The 15250-nt window shown below is 30.8% G+C and overlaps 2 protein-coding genes across 2 annotated transcripts in view; one reads left to right on the forward strand and one right to left on the reverse strand.

Annotated features, from left to right (window-relative positions):
- LOC117175868 (eukaryotic translation initiation factor 3 subunit I) overlaps positions 1-1051 on the forward strand; it is a 4433-nt gene extending 3382 nt beyond the window's left edge. The window contains exon 5 of the mRNA XM_033365669.1: positions 665-1051. Within this exon, the coding sequence (XP_033221560.1) occupies positions 665-913 (249 nt within the window). The 3' untranslated portion in view covers positions 914-1051. The remainder of the gene's footprint in view (positions 1-664) is intronic.
- LOC117175867 (poly [ADP-ribose] polymerase) lies at positions 1049-13563 on the reverse strand. Its single transcript, XM_033365668.1, has 6 exons — positions 13186-13563; positions 11794-11935; positions 9404-9960; positions 9111-9316; positions 5780-7389; positions 1049-1955 (listed from the first exon to the last, which is right to left on the reverse strand). The coding sequence occupies exons 1-6, from the start codon at positions 13294-13296 to the stop codon at positions 1594-1596; spliced, it is 2988 nt and encodes a 995-aa protein (XP_033221559.1). The 5' UTR covers positions 13297-13563; the 3' UTR covers positions 1049-1593.
- Between the last annotated feature and the right edge of the window lie 1687 nt (positions 13564-15250).

Here is a 15250-nt window from a genome sequence, read left to right on the forward strand (position 1 = left end):
TTCAATAAAATAAATGAAATTTAAACGACGTTGGATTAGTTTTCCATCAAATATGAAATATTTAAATTTAGTTGAATTTTCATGCCAAAAACGATTTCTACAAAACATTTGAATTTTCAACAAAAAAGTTAATTTTTAACAAACATTAATGACTTTCGTAAATGTTGTCGCCTTTTCCACGAGATAATACACTTTTCAATCATAAGAAGAATTCTCAAGAATAAAATGTATACCTTTGTAAGATATTCTTGTTCTAAACACATTTTCTAATTTTATTAATGTTCCGCCTTTATTTAACAGAATTTATATTAGAGAAAATGGGGGGGGGGTTGCAAATTTCAGAAAAAAAGCCTTCGCGTTTATTTAATAAACAGAATTTATGTCAGAGTAAATGGGGGAATGGGAGGTTTCAAATTCCGGAAAAAATACCTTAGGTAATTTGTGGACGACCCCTTATTACCTGAATCTTTCAGGTTTTCCCTGGACAATTTTGAATTTCCTGATTTGCCATAACTCTCTGGACAACCCTGAATAATGTACAAGGCTTCATGAAATCTTAGAAATAAAAGAAAAAGTGAAATCTTCTGAAATATTAAAAAATGTTTGTTGACATCTTGAAATCCGGTGATTTTATGTGAAATTAATTTAATTTGACTAATTACAGGTGGTTTTGGGTGGAGGTCAAGACGCCATGGATGTCACGACGACTTCCGCTCGTCACGGAAAATTCGACGCACGCTTGTTCCATCTAGTTTTCGAAGAAGAATTCGCGCGATTAAAGGGTCACTTCGGGCCAATCAATTCCTTAGCGTTCCATCCAAATGGTCGCAGTGTTGCAACAGGTGGAGAAGACGGTTACGTTCGAATCAATACATTTGACCAATCTTATTACGATTTCCACTTCGAGTATTAATTAACCACAACGAAACGAATAAAGCTGATTTTAAAAGGCGGCATCTATTTGAAGAAGAAGAAAGCCACTATCTTTGTATTTATATGATCGTTTAGATTTTGTCCAAGGAGATGTTTTCCAATAATAAAGACATTCATAAAAAAAATATCACCTGCATTTATTTCAAAAGGAGCGAAAATACAGTTTATGACGAAGTAGATAAGATAAAAATTAAGAAAATTTACTTGAACCGCAACTTAATTACTGGAAACTTGAAGAAACATTCAAAGACCTAACCAACATTCCTTCCAATGTTTAATCGTTTTTACTAAATTATTATAAATCAAAGGTTTAAACGTTAAAACAAGAAACAACTCACAGAATCAAACCTAACAGATTAAATGTCTTTGAACATATCTTATTTCCGACACACAAAAAAAGCATTAAACTGACACTTAAAAATAATAAATAATTGAACGTTAAGTAGTAAAACAAAAGACATTATTCTTTCACGATTTCTTCAATCGTAGGGAAGGAACGCTTAATTATAACGCGAAAATCTTTAAGGCTAATGCCGATGGAGGTAGTTATATATCTTTGTATACTGGTAATATCAAATAGAAAAGCATTAAACTTTTTTTTTCTTATATCAAAAAATGCAAAACAAATCGCTGGAAATGTAACTTTGGGATTTAGAGTTCTCAGTACTTGAATTTGAAGTTCATCTTGACCAAGTACTGAGTCTTGACCTGAGCAATATCGTAGACGATGTACTCGTTGTATAAGAGAGCAGATTTTTGTGGGAGTTTGGCTGGGACTCCTGGCCCGTAAGGAATCTCAACATCATCCTTGGTCTTGTAAACTACGGAAGGATCTGGTTGGGTTTGACCACGACCGAAAGTGGAATGTTTTCCGTGAGGTAACTTCTCCACGTATTCTGATTGGAAACGCTCGTACATTTCACCAAGAGCTACTTCGCAAAGAAGGAGCAGACCAGTTGGATTCTGGGAGTTGGTGCAACAGTAGTTTGCGGATTTCGAAACCATGTCGGCAAAGTAAATACCTGGGAAGAAAAACATCGAAATTAATTTCAGTTCTCACGAGAACACTTGGGTCGAAGTGGACCCAAGAGTTTTCAAATTCAAGCTTTCAAAACTTTACAGTTTGAAATTAAAAGTTCGAAATTGAACAGTATTTCCAAATAAAACATTCCAAATTTTGCAATTTACTATTATTTGCCTGCAAAACCCTACACGATTTCATTACTATTTTTAAGACATCAAAAGTGAAATACTTTGCAACTAACACATTTGAAACTGAAAAAGTATACCTTGAAAAAAAAAATATCAAAATTAAATTCAGTTCTCGCCAAAAAAAATTGGACAGGAGTGGACCCAAGAGTTTTCAAATTCAAGCTTTCAAAACTTTACGATTTGAAATGAAAGGTTCAAAATTGAACAGTATTTCAAAATAAAACATTCCAAATTTTGTAACTTACAATTATAAGCCTTCAAAAACATAAACGATTTCATTACGATTTTCATGGCATCAAGAATGAAATGTTTTGCAATTAAACCATTTGAAACTGAATAATTTCAAAAAGTGTCTAATTCGAGGTATTTATTATCTTATAATTTAAACTTAATAAGTACCATAAATGCCTAGCAAGAAAAACATATCGAAATTAAATTCAGTTCTCGCGAGAACACTTGGGTCGGAGTGTACCCAAGAGTTTTCAAATTCAAGCTTTCAAAACTTTACAGTTTGAAATTAAAGGTTCAAAATTGAACAGTATTTCCAAATAAAACATTCCAAATTTTGCAATTTACCATTATTAGCCTGCAAAACCCTACACGATTTCAATACTATTTTTAAGACATCAAAACTGAAATATTTTGCAACTAACACATTTGAAACTGGCTAATTTCAAAAAGTGTCTAATTCGAAGTATTTATTATTTTACAATTAAAAATTAAATACCTGGGATGAAAAAAATATCGAAATTAAATTCAGTTATCGCGAGAAAACTTGGGTCGGAGTGGACCCTCGAGTTTTCAAATTCAAGCTTTCAAAAATTAACCATTTGAAATTAAAGGTTTAAAATTGAACAGTAGTTCCAAATAAAACATTTCAAATTTTGCAATTTTGCCTTGAAAAACCTAAACGACTTCATTACTATTTTCAACACATCAAAACTAAAATATTTGGCAATTAAAACATTTGAAACTGAATAATTTCAAGAAGTGTCTAATTCGAAGTATTTATTATTTTATAATTAAAAATTAAATACCTGGGATAAAAAAATCAAAATTAAATTCAGTTCTCGCGAAAATACTTGGGTCAAAGTGGAAAAAAGAGTTTTCAAATTCAAGCTTGCAAAACTTAACAATTTGAAGTTAAAGGTTCAAAATGTATTTTTTAAATAAAAAATAGTTTTTTGGGGGACATAATTACTTTTAAACCTCCTTGTGCAATCTTGTTGCATACTTTTTTTTATTATTTTGTGTTGCCTTAAAAAATGTACTTTCAAATATTAAACAGAGACATTAGGCCATAGACCCGCGTTGTTCTCTAGCATACGGTACTATTGCCGTTCTCAAAAGTTCGATTCTGGTTCAACCAAAAAATTTGAAATACTTCGCTATTCAACTTTTTTTTATTTTAAGCAGTTAAATCGGTAAAAATAGTGTAATTCAGAATATAAAAAGTAAAAAAAGTTATTTGTAAAATAGTTCGATTTGTAAGGGCCTGCAAGTTTAACTAACATTCAGAAGCTTAAAAGAAGTTTGAAAAAAATTACAAATGTTTCAAAATGAACATTTTAAATTAGAAAGCGTTAATAAATTAACAAATACGAATTTATGCGTCTAAAATTGACCTTTATTTAGAATTTGAGAATTAAAAAAAATCTATTAATTTTCTTAAAGCCTCTGACGAATCTTCCAGATTATATTATGTTAAAAATAAATAAGGCTACGTTTCTTGGTTCAGAAACTTGATATTGAGCATATTAATTATTAAGACACTTAACAATTAAGACGCCCAACTTTAATTAAGAAACATTCAAAGAATTTCCAATTAAATATCAACAGGGTGGCGTTTCGAAGGACGATTTCAAATTCCCGGTCAAGTTTTTTAATTTCCCGGGCCAACTCAAATTAAAATATTCACACTTGAACACAACAGAGCAAAAAATTGCAAAATTAATGAAATTTCAAATCAAACTATGAATCTTCCAGTAAAATAGTGAGCTTTTAGCGAAACAGATGAATTTTCAACTAAATTATGATTATTCATCTTAAATTATGAACATTTATCTTAAATACTTGAATTTTTAACCAAAAAGATGAACTTTTCGACAATAAGATTAATTTCTCAACGAAAAGATTAATTTTCTACATAAAAATACAAATTTTCAACAAAATACATGAATTTTAACGAAATAGTTGAATTTTCAATCAAACAGTTGAATTTTCAACTTGAAAAAAAAATTTCAACTTTAAATTGAAGTTAGGTACATTTTTAATAAAGAACTAAAAAATGTCATCTTAATTGATGAATTTTTCACGAAAATGATTAATCCACAACTGGAATAATTGAATTAAACAAAAATTGGTATTCAACTAAAACAATGAATCTTCATCTGAAGTAGTCGAACTTTCAAACAAAAAATAATAATTTCTACTAAAAAAGATAAATTTTAAGCAAAAATTAAATAATTATGTTTTAATTTAAGAAAATCAATGCTTCATAAAAAAACGAATTTTCAACTAAAAAAGATCTTTTTTCAACCGAAAATTGAATAATTAAATTTTCATTATAAAAATGAATGTTTAACCAAAAAAATGAATTATCCACCAAAATTCTGGAATATTAAACTCAAATAGTATTTTAATTTTAAGACAAAAATTCTTTTCAAACAAAAAAGAAAGAAATTCGAAATAAAATAGTTTATTTTTCAAATAAGTATATTTATTAACTTTCAGGGACAAAAATTATTTTCTGCCAAAAAAAGTCGATTTTCTACATCCAAATGGTTACAGTTTATACTAGAAAAGGTCAATTTTCCACCCAAAATGGAACGGTTAAATCTTCACTTGAAAAAATTAACTTTCAACCAAGCTTATGAATTTTGAATTAAAATGATGAGCCTTCAACTGGAATAGTTAAATTTTATACTGAAACAGTTGAATGTTTAGTTAAAAAATTGATTTTCGACAAAGTAGTTACATTTTTACAAAGAGATGAATTTTTAATTCAAATGAATATTCCAAAAAATTACTTTCAAACAGAATGGTTTAGCTTTTAAACGCTAGTAGTCGAATTTTCGAGTAAAAAGGTAAATTCTCAATTAAAAATGTTTAAAAAAATTATATTACAATTCAGAAATATTTTCTATTTGAAATACTACATCTACTCTAAAAACGAATTGAAGTAATCTCCTTTTATAAAAGTTTGCAGAAAAAACTTTTAGATCGTGACGAATTTTGACTTGGATTGGATTTTTTAAAGTCTTTTATTTTAAATCTCAGTTTTAATTCTTAAAAAAAAATCCCGTTCCATGTGAAAAATTCCCTGTTCTAAGTGAAACTATATTTCTTTAACGAAGCTCTCTGTCCTAAAATAAAAACGATAATTTTTTTCACTCATACTGCAGATAAAGTAGAAGTCACTGTTCTAAATTGACCAAAATTATGAAAAAAATTTAAACTTTTATTTTGCTACGATCAGAAGTGAATTCCCGGGTTTTTAATTAAATTCCTGATCATTTTCAAGTTTCCCGGTCAAGTCGCCACCCTGATCGATTCATTTGGGCAGATCCAAAAAAGAAATTATTTCCCTTTCGTAAGAAAAATATAAACCCCCAAAACAATATTAATATCCTACCTTTTCCAAACATGTAACCAGTGACGGGCGCTTCTGGCGGGGCAATTCGCAGACCCTGCGACAAAATTCCAGCATAGTTCGTCGTTCTAGAACCGTGCCAGAGCAATTTCCTGTTGCCCAGCTTCTTGAATGGTTTATACCTTCTTTCTTCTCCCTGCCGTTTAACCATATAAACTTCCTCGATCTCCAATTCGTACTGTTGATGGGTTGCGGCATGAGTGTTCTTAACATACTGTTCAAGAACCTTGAACTCTTCGCTCGTCTTATCCATAACGTCAATCTCAGCATTGAGTTGTTCATAATGCGCATCAATCGGATTTGCCGTAGAGTCTGTTTTCACATTGAGCAAACTATAAGCAATCTCCATATCTAGCAAGGATTCCAGCATCTCCGTCTTGGCTTTAATTTCCTCCGGAGTGCTAATAATCGTCGGCTCCGAGACTCCAAAATCATGGGGTACGAGGGTGTAGAACCTATTCGAAGCATCCACGAGTTTAATTCGTTCCGGGTTTGGCTGGTTCACCAACTGCAACATTTCTGACAAAACAGCAAAAGCCTTTTCGATCTGCTTCCTCGAGAGTTTACCCAGCGGCATCTTATCTATGTCAATCTCAAACTCTTTCATCACCTGCTTCATCGCACTCACATCGAAAATCAACTTGATAAGATCCTGAACAGGCTTCTTCAATTTACTCGGAACTTCCGATTCGAATATCTTATCATCGTCTGCTTCATCTCCATATTCAACGTCGAGAGGATACATCTTTCCTGGATATTTGATGAAGTTGTCTCTTTTTGACCAAGGATTCCCAGTTTTTTCTTCGTAATGTCTTTCAAACTCGGCAATGCAGTCTTCCAATGCCATTTTGTCCGTCTTCACTCCACCAATCGTAGTTCCGATTCTTCCCCAATTTCTGTGGAGCCAGTATCTTTCCTTTTTATCGTGCTTGAGAATCTGCATTTTATAATAACTGTTCTTGCCGCTCTGAATATCTGTGAGACCCAAATTGAAGTTGAATTTCTCCTTGCCTCTTTGATAAACGTGAGCTTCATCCTCCAATTTACTTTCGGGATCGACAGCTCCACCACCTTTAACACGAAGCTTTACTTTTCCAGAACTTGATTTCTTTTCGAAAACACTTTTTCCCCTGCTTGCGTTTGACTTGGCAGCTACCTTGGAAATCCTGATGGTTGGGTCTCCACCCCAGGTGCAGATGCTTTTTTGCTCGAGAAGAGTGACAGCGGCAGCGGAATCTGTTAAAGGTTTTGCCTCCTCGACAAAGTCTTCCGAAATAATGTGGATGTCAAGATCTTTTGCGTCTTCTATTTTGCTGCTCATCTTCTCGACTTCTTTCGGAATGGAAATCACGGCTGTTACATTTTCGTCAAGCTTGGTTACGACCTTGCCGCCCAGAAGGAGAATATTCCTTTTCAAAACTTCTTTGTCTGTTTTCGTGCGACCCGCGATCAAGAAAATCATGTTCTTTAAAGGCCTGGGTCCTGATTGGACTTTTGGACCTTCCGCCTTCTCTTCTTTCTTCACGGCGCTTGAAGTAGAGGGCGCAGTTATTCTGAAAATCCTCCTCGCGACCTTGGCCTTATAGGTACCACTGTTTTGACAAAAAACAAAGAAAACATTACAAAGTTTTCAAATCTGTCTTTTCATACTTCGAGAATTAGGTTTTGAAGCTTTTAAGAAATCCTAATTCAAAACTTAGTTAAAATGCATTTTGGTAATAATAAATTTATAAAATAAATCACGCAGTACTCGTATCAACTAGAATACTTTTTTTTTAATTGCATAAAAGACATAAATGAAAGGAAGTTTCGAAAAATACATCAAATAATAAGGAATATGTAGTAACTTGGATTTGAAAAATATATGTGCACAAACTGTTAAATCTGAAGAGTTTTTCAATTAAAATAATTCAACTTCAGTCGTCTAATAATGAACAATTCAGATAATGGGAACTTAGTAATCTCAATAGGTTTAAATCTAAGAGCTTCAAACAAATTTTAGCTTACAATTAATAATTGAAAATTGTAAACTATCAATCTCACAAACTTCAATTATACAAACTAAATGTCACCACTTTTATCACCGGGAAAATTCCGGGCTTAAAAATTTTTTTCGGTCATACAAATAAAAACAGTTTTTAATGAATTATCACTTCATAAATATATCTACAAGAAATTGGGTATTTAAAATACAAGACATCACATGCATTTATTCTTGACAGATATTAATTCCTAATTAATTTAACCATTATTTGATCATTTTTAAGAAAGGCATACCAAAATTGATTATCTTGTATTATATGCATGTTATTTGATTTTCTAAAAGATTGTATTATGTAAATTCTAAACCTAATTTATAGAAGTGCCATATCCACACTTTGCTATAATTTGATGAAATTTTGCATAAAACTTTTTAATTCCAGGTAATTTTCAGATTTTTTGAAAATTAGAAATAATTTTTGAACCTTAACTCGTCAGGTTCTAGTTAATTTTAAACTATTTCCAATTTTAACTACTTTTAAATTAGAAAACTTCGTATTTTTTTAATTAATAAAATATTAATGCTTTTATGCAGGATTGCTTATTATTGTAACCATTCACAATCAGACATTGTCAAATTTGGAACTGATTTATTTTTAAATTGTTTAATTCTAAACTTTTTTAATTTTGCAAACTTTCAATTTGCATATAATGAATTTCTAAAGGATATTCAATAAAAAAGATATCGACAATTAAGGCGTAAATTTAGAAATTAAGAGAAAGGCGTCATAGCAGCATCATGCAGACTGAACTTTTTTAGACCGGCAAACTTTGAACTTAACATTTTTTCGAAGAGAAAATAGAAAACTCGTTTGTAACAAAAAAGAATTCTCCTGACTACGAAAGTTTTTTAGCAAGCATCAAACTTGCAAGATATCTTCATTATCAAATAACAAGTTAAAAAAAAAATTGACAACAAATTTAAAGGTGGGTTTTTGGAGAAAATCAATTTTTAATTTTTTCAGAAAAACCGCTTTTCCGGCGGATTTTTAATGAAAACGTGAAACGCTATTAGAAAACAAAATATCTCAATTAGACCGGAAGTTATTGAAGTTTAAAGAAAAAACGGGGTTTTTTTAAGAGAAAAAAGGCACAACTTCAAAAACGCATAACTTTTTAGAAAAAATTCTGTTTGCAAATCGGAAAAATACGTATCGCCAATTTCTTCGAAAAACAACATATTTCGCCCTCGAGTGCTCTAAAATTTATACAATTTTAAAAATGAGTTAATGTTTAAATAGAGAGTAAACTAGTATGAAAATCTATAACTTACAGGAAATCGCTCTTTTCCTTGAGATTTTTCGGGACTACGAATTTCTTCCTTTTTGGGTCATGCTGCACCTCTTCGCACTTAGTCCATTCGCTAATGTCGCCTGTGCATGTATACCCAACCCCTGATTTGAATTTGAACTGACCACCACATTTTTTACAAGGTTCCAAAGCTCCGAAAGTCATTGCATCTGCCAGCACATCTTGAATCTGCGAAGAACAGATCAATAATGTGAATACTAAACAACTTCATTCAAATTAAGTGGAAAATTAAAAATTCAATAATAAAGAAATTACAGCTGAAGTGCCTTCAGGAAGAAACTGTTTATTCGCATTTAGTAACTCCAGAAGAACTGTTTTAGTCAGTGAACCTAGTTTGTCTCTGATTTTAAACATTTTTTTGTTCTGTTCCTGCATCTTTGCCTCCTCGGCAGCATCTTCTGGTTCTTCCTTGATCTTCTTCACCGGCGGGATGTCTGGTCTCTGGATTTTTGGAAGATTTGTCTTGATCATTTGCTGATCTTCTGGCGTTAAGCTCTTTATTCCAGGAAGGGTATCACCGCCTGCGAAAAACTCAAGATCATTTCGTAGTTTCACGAAGCATGGAACGTGATGCCAAAGGTCCAAGCCGTCGAATCTCTTCGCTTCCTCGCTCTCCAAATCCAGTTTAGAAATTCTAACTTCTCCCTTGACGATAGTTTCCTCGCATCCGCGACATTTTGAGCGATTCGACTTGGCATATTCGACCTTGAAGTCAAGGGTAGCTGGAACAGCAGCGCTGCTGGCTCGCTTTCTTCCTTTGCCTTTTCCTTTTCCAGAGTCAACGACATCCCCACCTCCAGCTGCATTATTCTCTACAATCACCAAAGCAATATCATTGAAATATGATTTTAAACTTTTACATAAAATCAGGGTGACCGTTTTAATCAAAGAAATAAATTCTGGGGTCACTTTCCGTTTTTTTCCTGGTTCTCAAACATTTTTTAGGGCCAATGAAAAAACTTATAAAACTTTTTAATTGGACAATTTTAAATGGAATGCAGATAAATTGCCAAATTTTGAATTTTTAACTTTTATAAATTATAAAGTTAAAAGATTCAGTTCCAAAAATATAAATCCACGTTATCATCATTAATGCTCTAAATTAAGAAATCAATCAATGAACTGTGAAGTTTTCAAAATGATATTATTTTAAGAAATTTCAAGCTAGAAACATTACAAATTAAATTTTGTTTTCACTGAACATTTCTTAAATTAGAAGTTAAACCATTTTCATTTTGAATAGTTTAAACATGCTTGAAACATCTAAATATCGTTTAAAATGAATTAAATTCTTCCTTCGATTTTTAGAAAACCCTGCAAATTAAACAAAAATCCTTAAACATTTTGATGTATAAATAACAATTGAAAACTTATTATTTAATTTTAAGAAATATTTGGAAGTTCTTAAAAGACTCAAAATTAATTTAAAACTTTAAATGATTTCAAATAATTTAAACAGTGTGTGTGTACAAACACAATTCGTCTATTCGTACCGAATTTTCAGTACAAATCGTCACAGCCTAAATTACAACGAAATGTAGATTTTTGCAGACTTCAAACACAAAATTGAGAAGCTTTTTAATAACGGTGAGAGGTTCCAAAAGAATACAAACAATTCCTTACGATTCCTAGGAAAATTTCAAATGATTTTTCATTTTAAACAATTATTTTTAAGAGGACATTTATAAAGATTTTAAAAGATATTTATCGATTTATTCTTACAATTTTTTTAAATCCTGCAAATTTTGAAAAATTGCCTTCAAAAGTTCCAGATGCTTTTTTGACAATTTTATCAATCTTTTAAACCCTTTTTAAATATTCTCTTAAAATGATTTTTCAAACTGAAAAGTTTTAAATTTATTTTGAATCTTTTCAAATCTTCTAAATATCTCTTAAAAATACTTAAATTTTCTCTAAAAATAATAAAAATTCAATTGTTCTTTATACATAAATATTCAAGAATTTCACTCACAAATTAAACATTTTTTTAAATACAACAATCAGAATTGTTATGTTCGAAGTTTAAAAGCTCTTCGAAAATTTAACGATTCCAGGCTTCTTATTTCGAACAATTAAATTTTAAATTGTTTACTTTTAAATATTAACTATAAATTAATTTGTCGTTAATAAACAGTCAAATAACTCTAACTGTCCAATCAACATTATTTTCCTTCATTACAAAATTTCAAATTGAATGGGTTAAAAATTAAATATTTTAGACTAAAACAATATTTTATAATTTAATAAAAGCCTTTAATTACGAATATATTATTATGAAGTTATTTTTATGTTGAAAGTGGTTTAAAATGTTTAAATCAGACGTCCACATTTTCTTAATGACTTAATGACTTTCGAATTGAAACCGTTTAATTTTTAACGATAAAATCTGGAAATTCTTAAATTTTGCAAAGATTAAAAATATTTTTGTTATTTAAGTCTTCAAGACAACATATAAAAGTTCTTTAATATAATTGATAATAATTGAAAAAGATAACTACTCAACAAATTATTTTAGAGATTTTTCTTCTGAAAATTTGCAAAATTACCGGTAAAAAATAAATTCACTGCCATTTCCCGACCCAGCGACCGCCCTGAAAATGTTATAAACCAATGTAGAAAGAAGAGATTAAATACGAGAAACAAACCTATGTGTTGCTTCACGAAATTCTGATCTTCCCAGCGAATGCTTTCAAAATGGGCAATGTCTCCAATTGTCTTTGGGCGATTTTTTGTGAAAAAGCAGTGTGAGTGGTACCATTTTGGCATCTTCCCATCGTGAAAAGGACTCTGAAATTAAATTCATGGGTGCACTTTTTAACGACAAAAATTCATTTTAATTACTTTATTAATTTCCTGAATAGATTGGAACAATTTATAAACGGATCTGCTAACAATGTAGTTGCATATTTTTAAATATATTTATTTTACTTGTAAAAATAAATAAATGTAAAAAATAAATACAGCATATTTTTTAATGAGTAAATCAGAGATTTAAAAAGAATGCAATAATTCATGCAACTACCCCATGCATATAAACATTTTAATATCTGTGTTACAGTTAAATATCACCATAGGTTTATTCATAGCCGGAAGTAGATAAGATATAACAGTTGCAATTGTTTTTAAACCATCCAATTTCAGAGACGCTACACTGCATCATAATTTATTTCCAGTAAATAAAAGAATAAGCGAACATTTTTAAAATATTCAGTTCAGAATATTACAAACTTCCTTTTGCAGTATTTAATCCGAACTGGATTTTACGCAATTTTCCGTAACTCTTGAGGATAAAATTATAGAAAATTCCGTAATAGTAGCCCTAGCGCTATAATTGACCGATTAGTTTTACGGCAAATTCCGTAATATTAGTCAGTTTCTATTTATTCAATTAAATTGAATGATCTTTTCTCTTTTTTTCAATCACAAGTATTGTCATAAAATATTCGAATGTTTAGAAAATATTTTTGATAAAATCTTGGTCTTTTTTAATGATTATCCAAGGCATTTTATCATCATTCTAGAAAAAGTAAATATTCATGCAGCTATATAAGTCTAAGCCTCGTAAACTAAAACGAAGAAAAACAAAAGATGCTTGGACTTATGTTTTCAAACCTTAATTTTTCCAAATATAATATACAAATATTTAAAATCAGCGCGCAAATAGAATTCAAAGTAGCATATAAAAGACCTGATGCTAAATATTCTAAATCTATAAATAAAAAATATTTCCCGAAACCATACAAAACAACCAGAATCCAAACAATTATCTTTTGAATTAGTCTGCAAATTCCACAACATTACGCAGATGAGCAAAACATGCAGCTTTTTGTAGCTCCCAACAACACCGTGCAGATGATTTTTTTTATAAAGAAAGGAAAATTCTAGTTTTATAATGTTAGTTTTCTCAAAAAAGAAAGAAAGCACGACTAATATGATTTTTATTTAGGTTAGAACTGATATTATTGACAATGAAGGAGAACTAAAAGCTAAAAGTAAAAAGACGCTTCGGTCTTTTCTTTGTTCAAATTTCTACTTACTTGGACGATAGCAGCAAGCCGCAAAGAATCTTTCGCGATAGGAGTCTTGCATGCTTTACAACTTGCACGACCACTTTTCGAATATTCAACAAGATACGGCAGATCACCCATCGTTATCGCAGATTTTTACGATATAGTTCAAGATAGATAATTGTTGAAAAGACGCCGAATATAAATTTTAAGAAAATGGAATTTTCAGTTCTTTCTTCCTTTCTTCTTACACTTTCCCCGTAAGCGTTTCCAAACCACCGGTATGCCTTGTGCCGCGCGATTTCTGATTTTCTGCGGCAAAAACAGCTTCCAACGAAGGCCCGGTGCCAGTGTCTCCAATCTTGGGAATTTTTTAAACTGCGCTTGCGTCGCGCCGACAACCGGATTGGTCACTCTTAACGCGCTGGTTTTTAATTATATATTCAGATTTAATATTTATAATAAATAATGATTTAGAAATGTCCCAATAGAATTTTCCTAATCATAAAATAAGATTTTGGAGTAATAGATCAATCATTTTTGTGTGTTCCAATGATTAATCTCGTTTATGTCGAATTTTAAAATAAAATGTTAATTTCCCACAATATGAATTAAAATAAAATCACGAAATTACCACAAATGAGTTAAGAATAATTAATTACTGCAATGATAAATGTTATATCATACATTTTTTTAATAACTTGAAGAAGACCTGAACTACAATTATTAATTAATTATTGTATAAAGATTATAAAACGTATAATATTGTATACAAATAATCAAATCATATTCATACTATTAAAACTTATATGTTTTGCTTAAAACTAAAACTTCTCATTACCTTTTTACTAAAATTTTGAAACACTTAAAATGCTAAATCAAAGAAAAAATCTTTTTTTTTTAAGTCAGAATTAATAACGATTTTTGTATGAAAATCACAATATTTTTTCATCTATATCCCCAAAATTCTAATTTAGGATTAAGAAATTACTTTGTATGCGTTTTCCAATCACTATTTATCATACATATTACATCCAAGATTAGGGACACTGACCCATCGACATTAGAAATGGACCGGTAATGCTGTGGGGAGAACGGTAATGGGCTCTAGAGAGAGAGAAAAACATATGAGACGTAGACCTATCTCTTTCTAGATAAAGCTGATTGGTCGAGAATATTTTCGTTGGGTGAAGTTTGACGCAGCACAGGACCGAGCTTTGTGTCGCGAGTGCCCCAATAATGTGACGTTCACTCGCACTTTTCAGAATTGATTTATTTATAATTTATTTAATTATAATTTATTGTAAATAAATATAAAAAATGGTGGCAGCCTTTGTAGTTTGTGGGCGTTGTTAAGACGTTTATATGGGGATATGTTTTCATACGTAAGTAAAGTTATTGAATATAGTAAAATAAAAAATGTTACAACAAAAACAAAACCTCAAAATATGAAGTTTTGTACCTATGCAATACAAATGGTTATTTTTAACGTTATAGAAATATTGTTCAAAATTTTAAGAGTTATTACATTATTTTGGAACTCACGAAACGATTATTATTGTAGCATTTTCAATCCAATTTCAAGAAGAATTGAAGGTTACCAAGTTTTTAAAATAATCTATCTGAAACAAGTTATTTTACATGAATGTTCTTTAAAATTCAATTTATTATAACTACAAATTTCTCATGTAATGTTTATCTTTTTTTTTAAATTAACCGCACAGAATATTTAGGTAATACCCGCGGCCATACATTCACTTGACAGAGTCCTGAAACAGATAAAGGCACGTCTCATATATTTTTTCTCTCTCTAAAGCCCATAGTTTTCCCCAAAGCGTTACCGGTCCATTTCTATATGTCGACGCACTGACCGGTGCACTACAAAAGATATCTTTGGCACTACCTGGCACCTGGCACTACTGCCTACTCCTACTGCGTTTATCACGCACCAGATTGCGCGATCTGTTCGTGCACGAGTTCTGCGAAAATTCAAATTTAATACGAGGGTGGATTGATAAGTTTCCGACCTGACCAAGAGATGGCGCCACTAGGCCTACCTTGAGGTGGCGTTCTATAGTACCATCCTTAGATAGCT

Source organism: Belonocnema kinseyi, chromosome 7, assembly GCF_010883055.1.
Source record: "Belonocnema kinseyi isolate 2016_QV_RU_SX_M_011 chromosome 7, B_treatae_v1, whole genome shotgun sequence".
In the NCBI taxonomy this organism is placed as follows: domain Eukaryota; kingdom Metazoa; phylum Arthropoda; class Insecta; order Hymenoptera; family Cynipidae; genus Belonocnema; species Belonocnema kinseyi.

Bases quoted from the DNA above. Each gene is read 5' to 3' on its own strand.
- LOC117175867 (XM_033365668.1), bottom strand. From the start codon at position 13,296: ATGGGTGATCTGCCGTATCTTGTTGAATATTCGAAAAGTGGTCGTGCA. The intron at 9,961-11,793 runs GTTTGTTTCTCG...TGGTGATTGTAG, and splicing joins TTTCGTGAAGCAACACATAG to AGAATAATGCAGCTGGAGGT. The intron at 7,390-9,110 runs GTAAGTTATAGA...TTGTCAAAACAG, and splicing joins AAGGAAAAGAGCGATTTCCT to TGGTACCTATAAGGCCAAGG.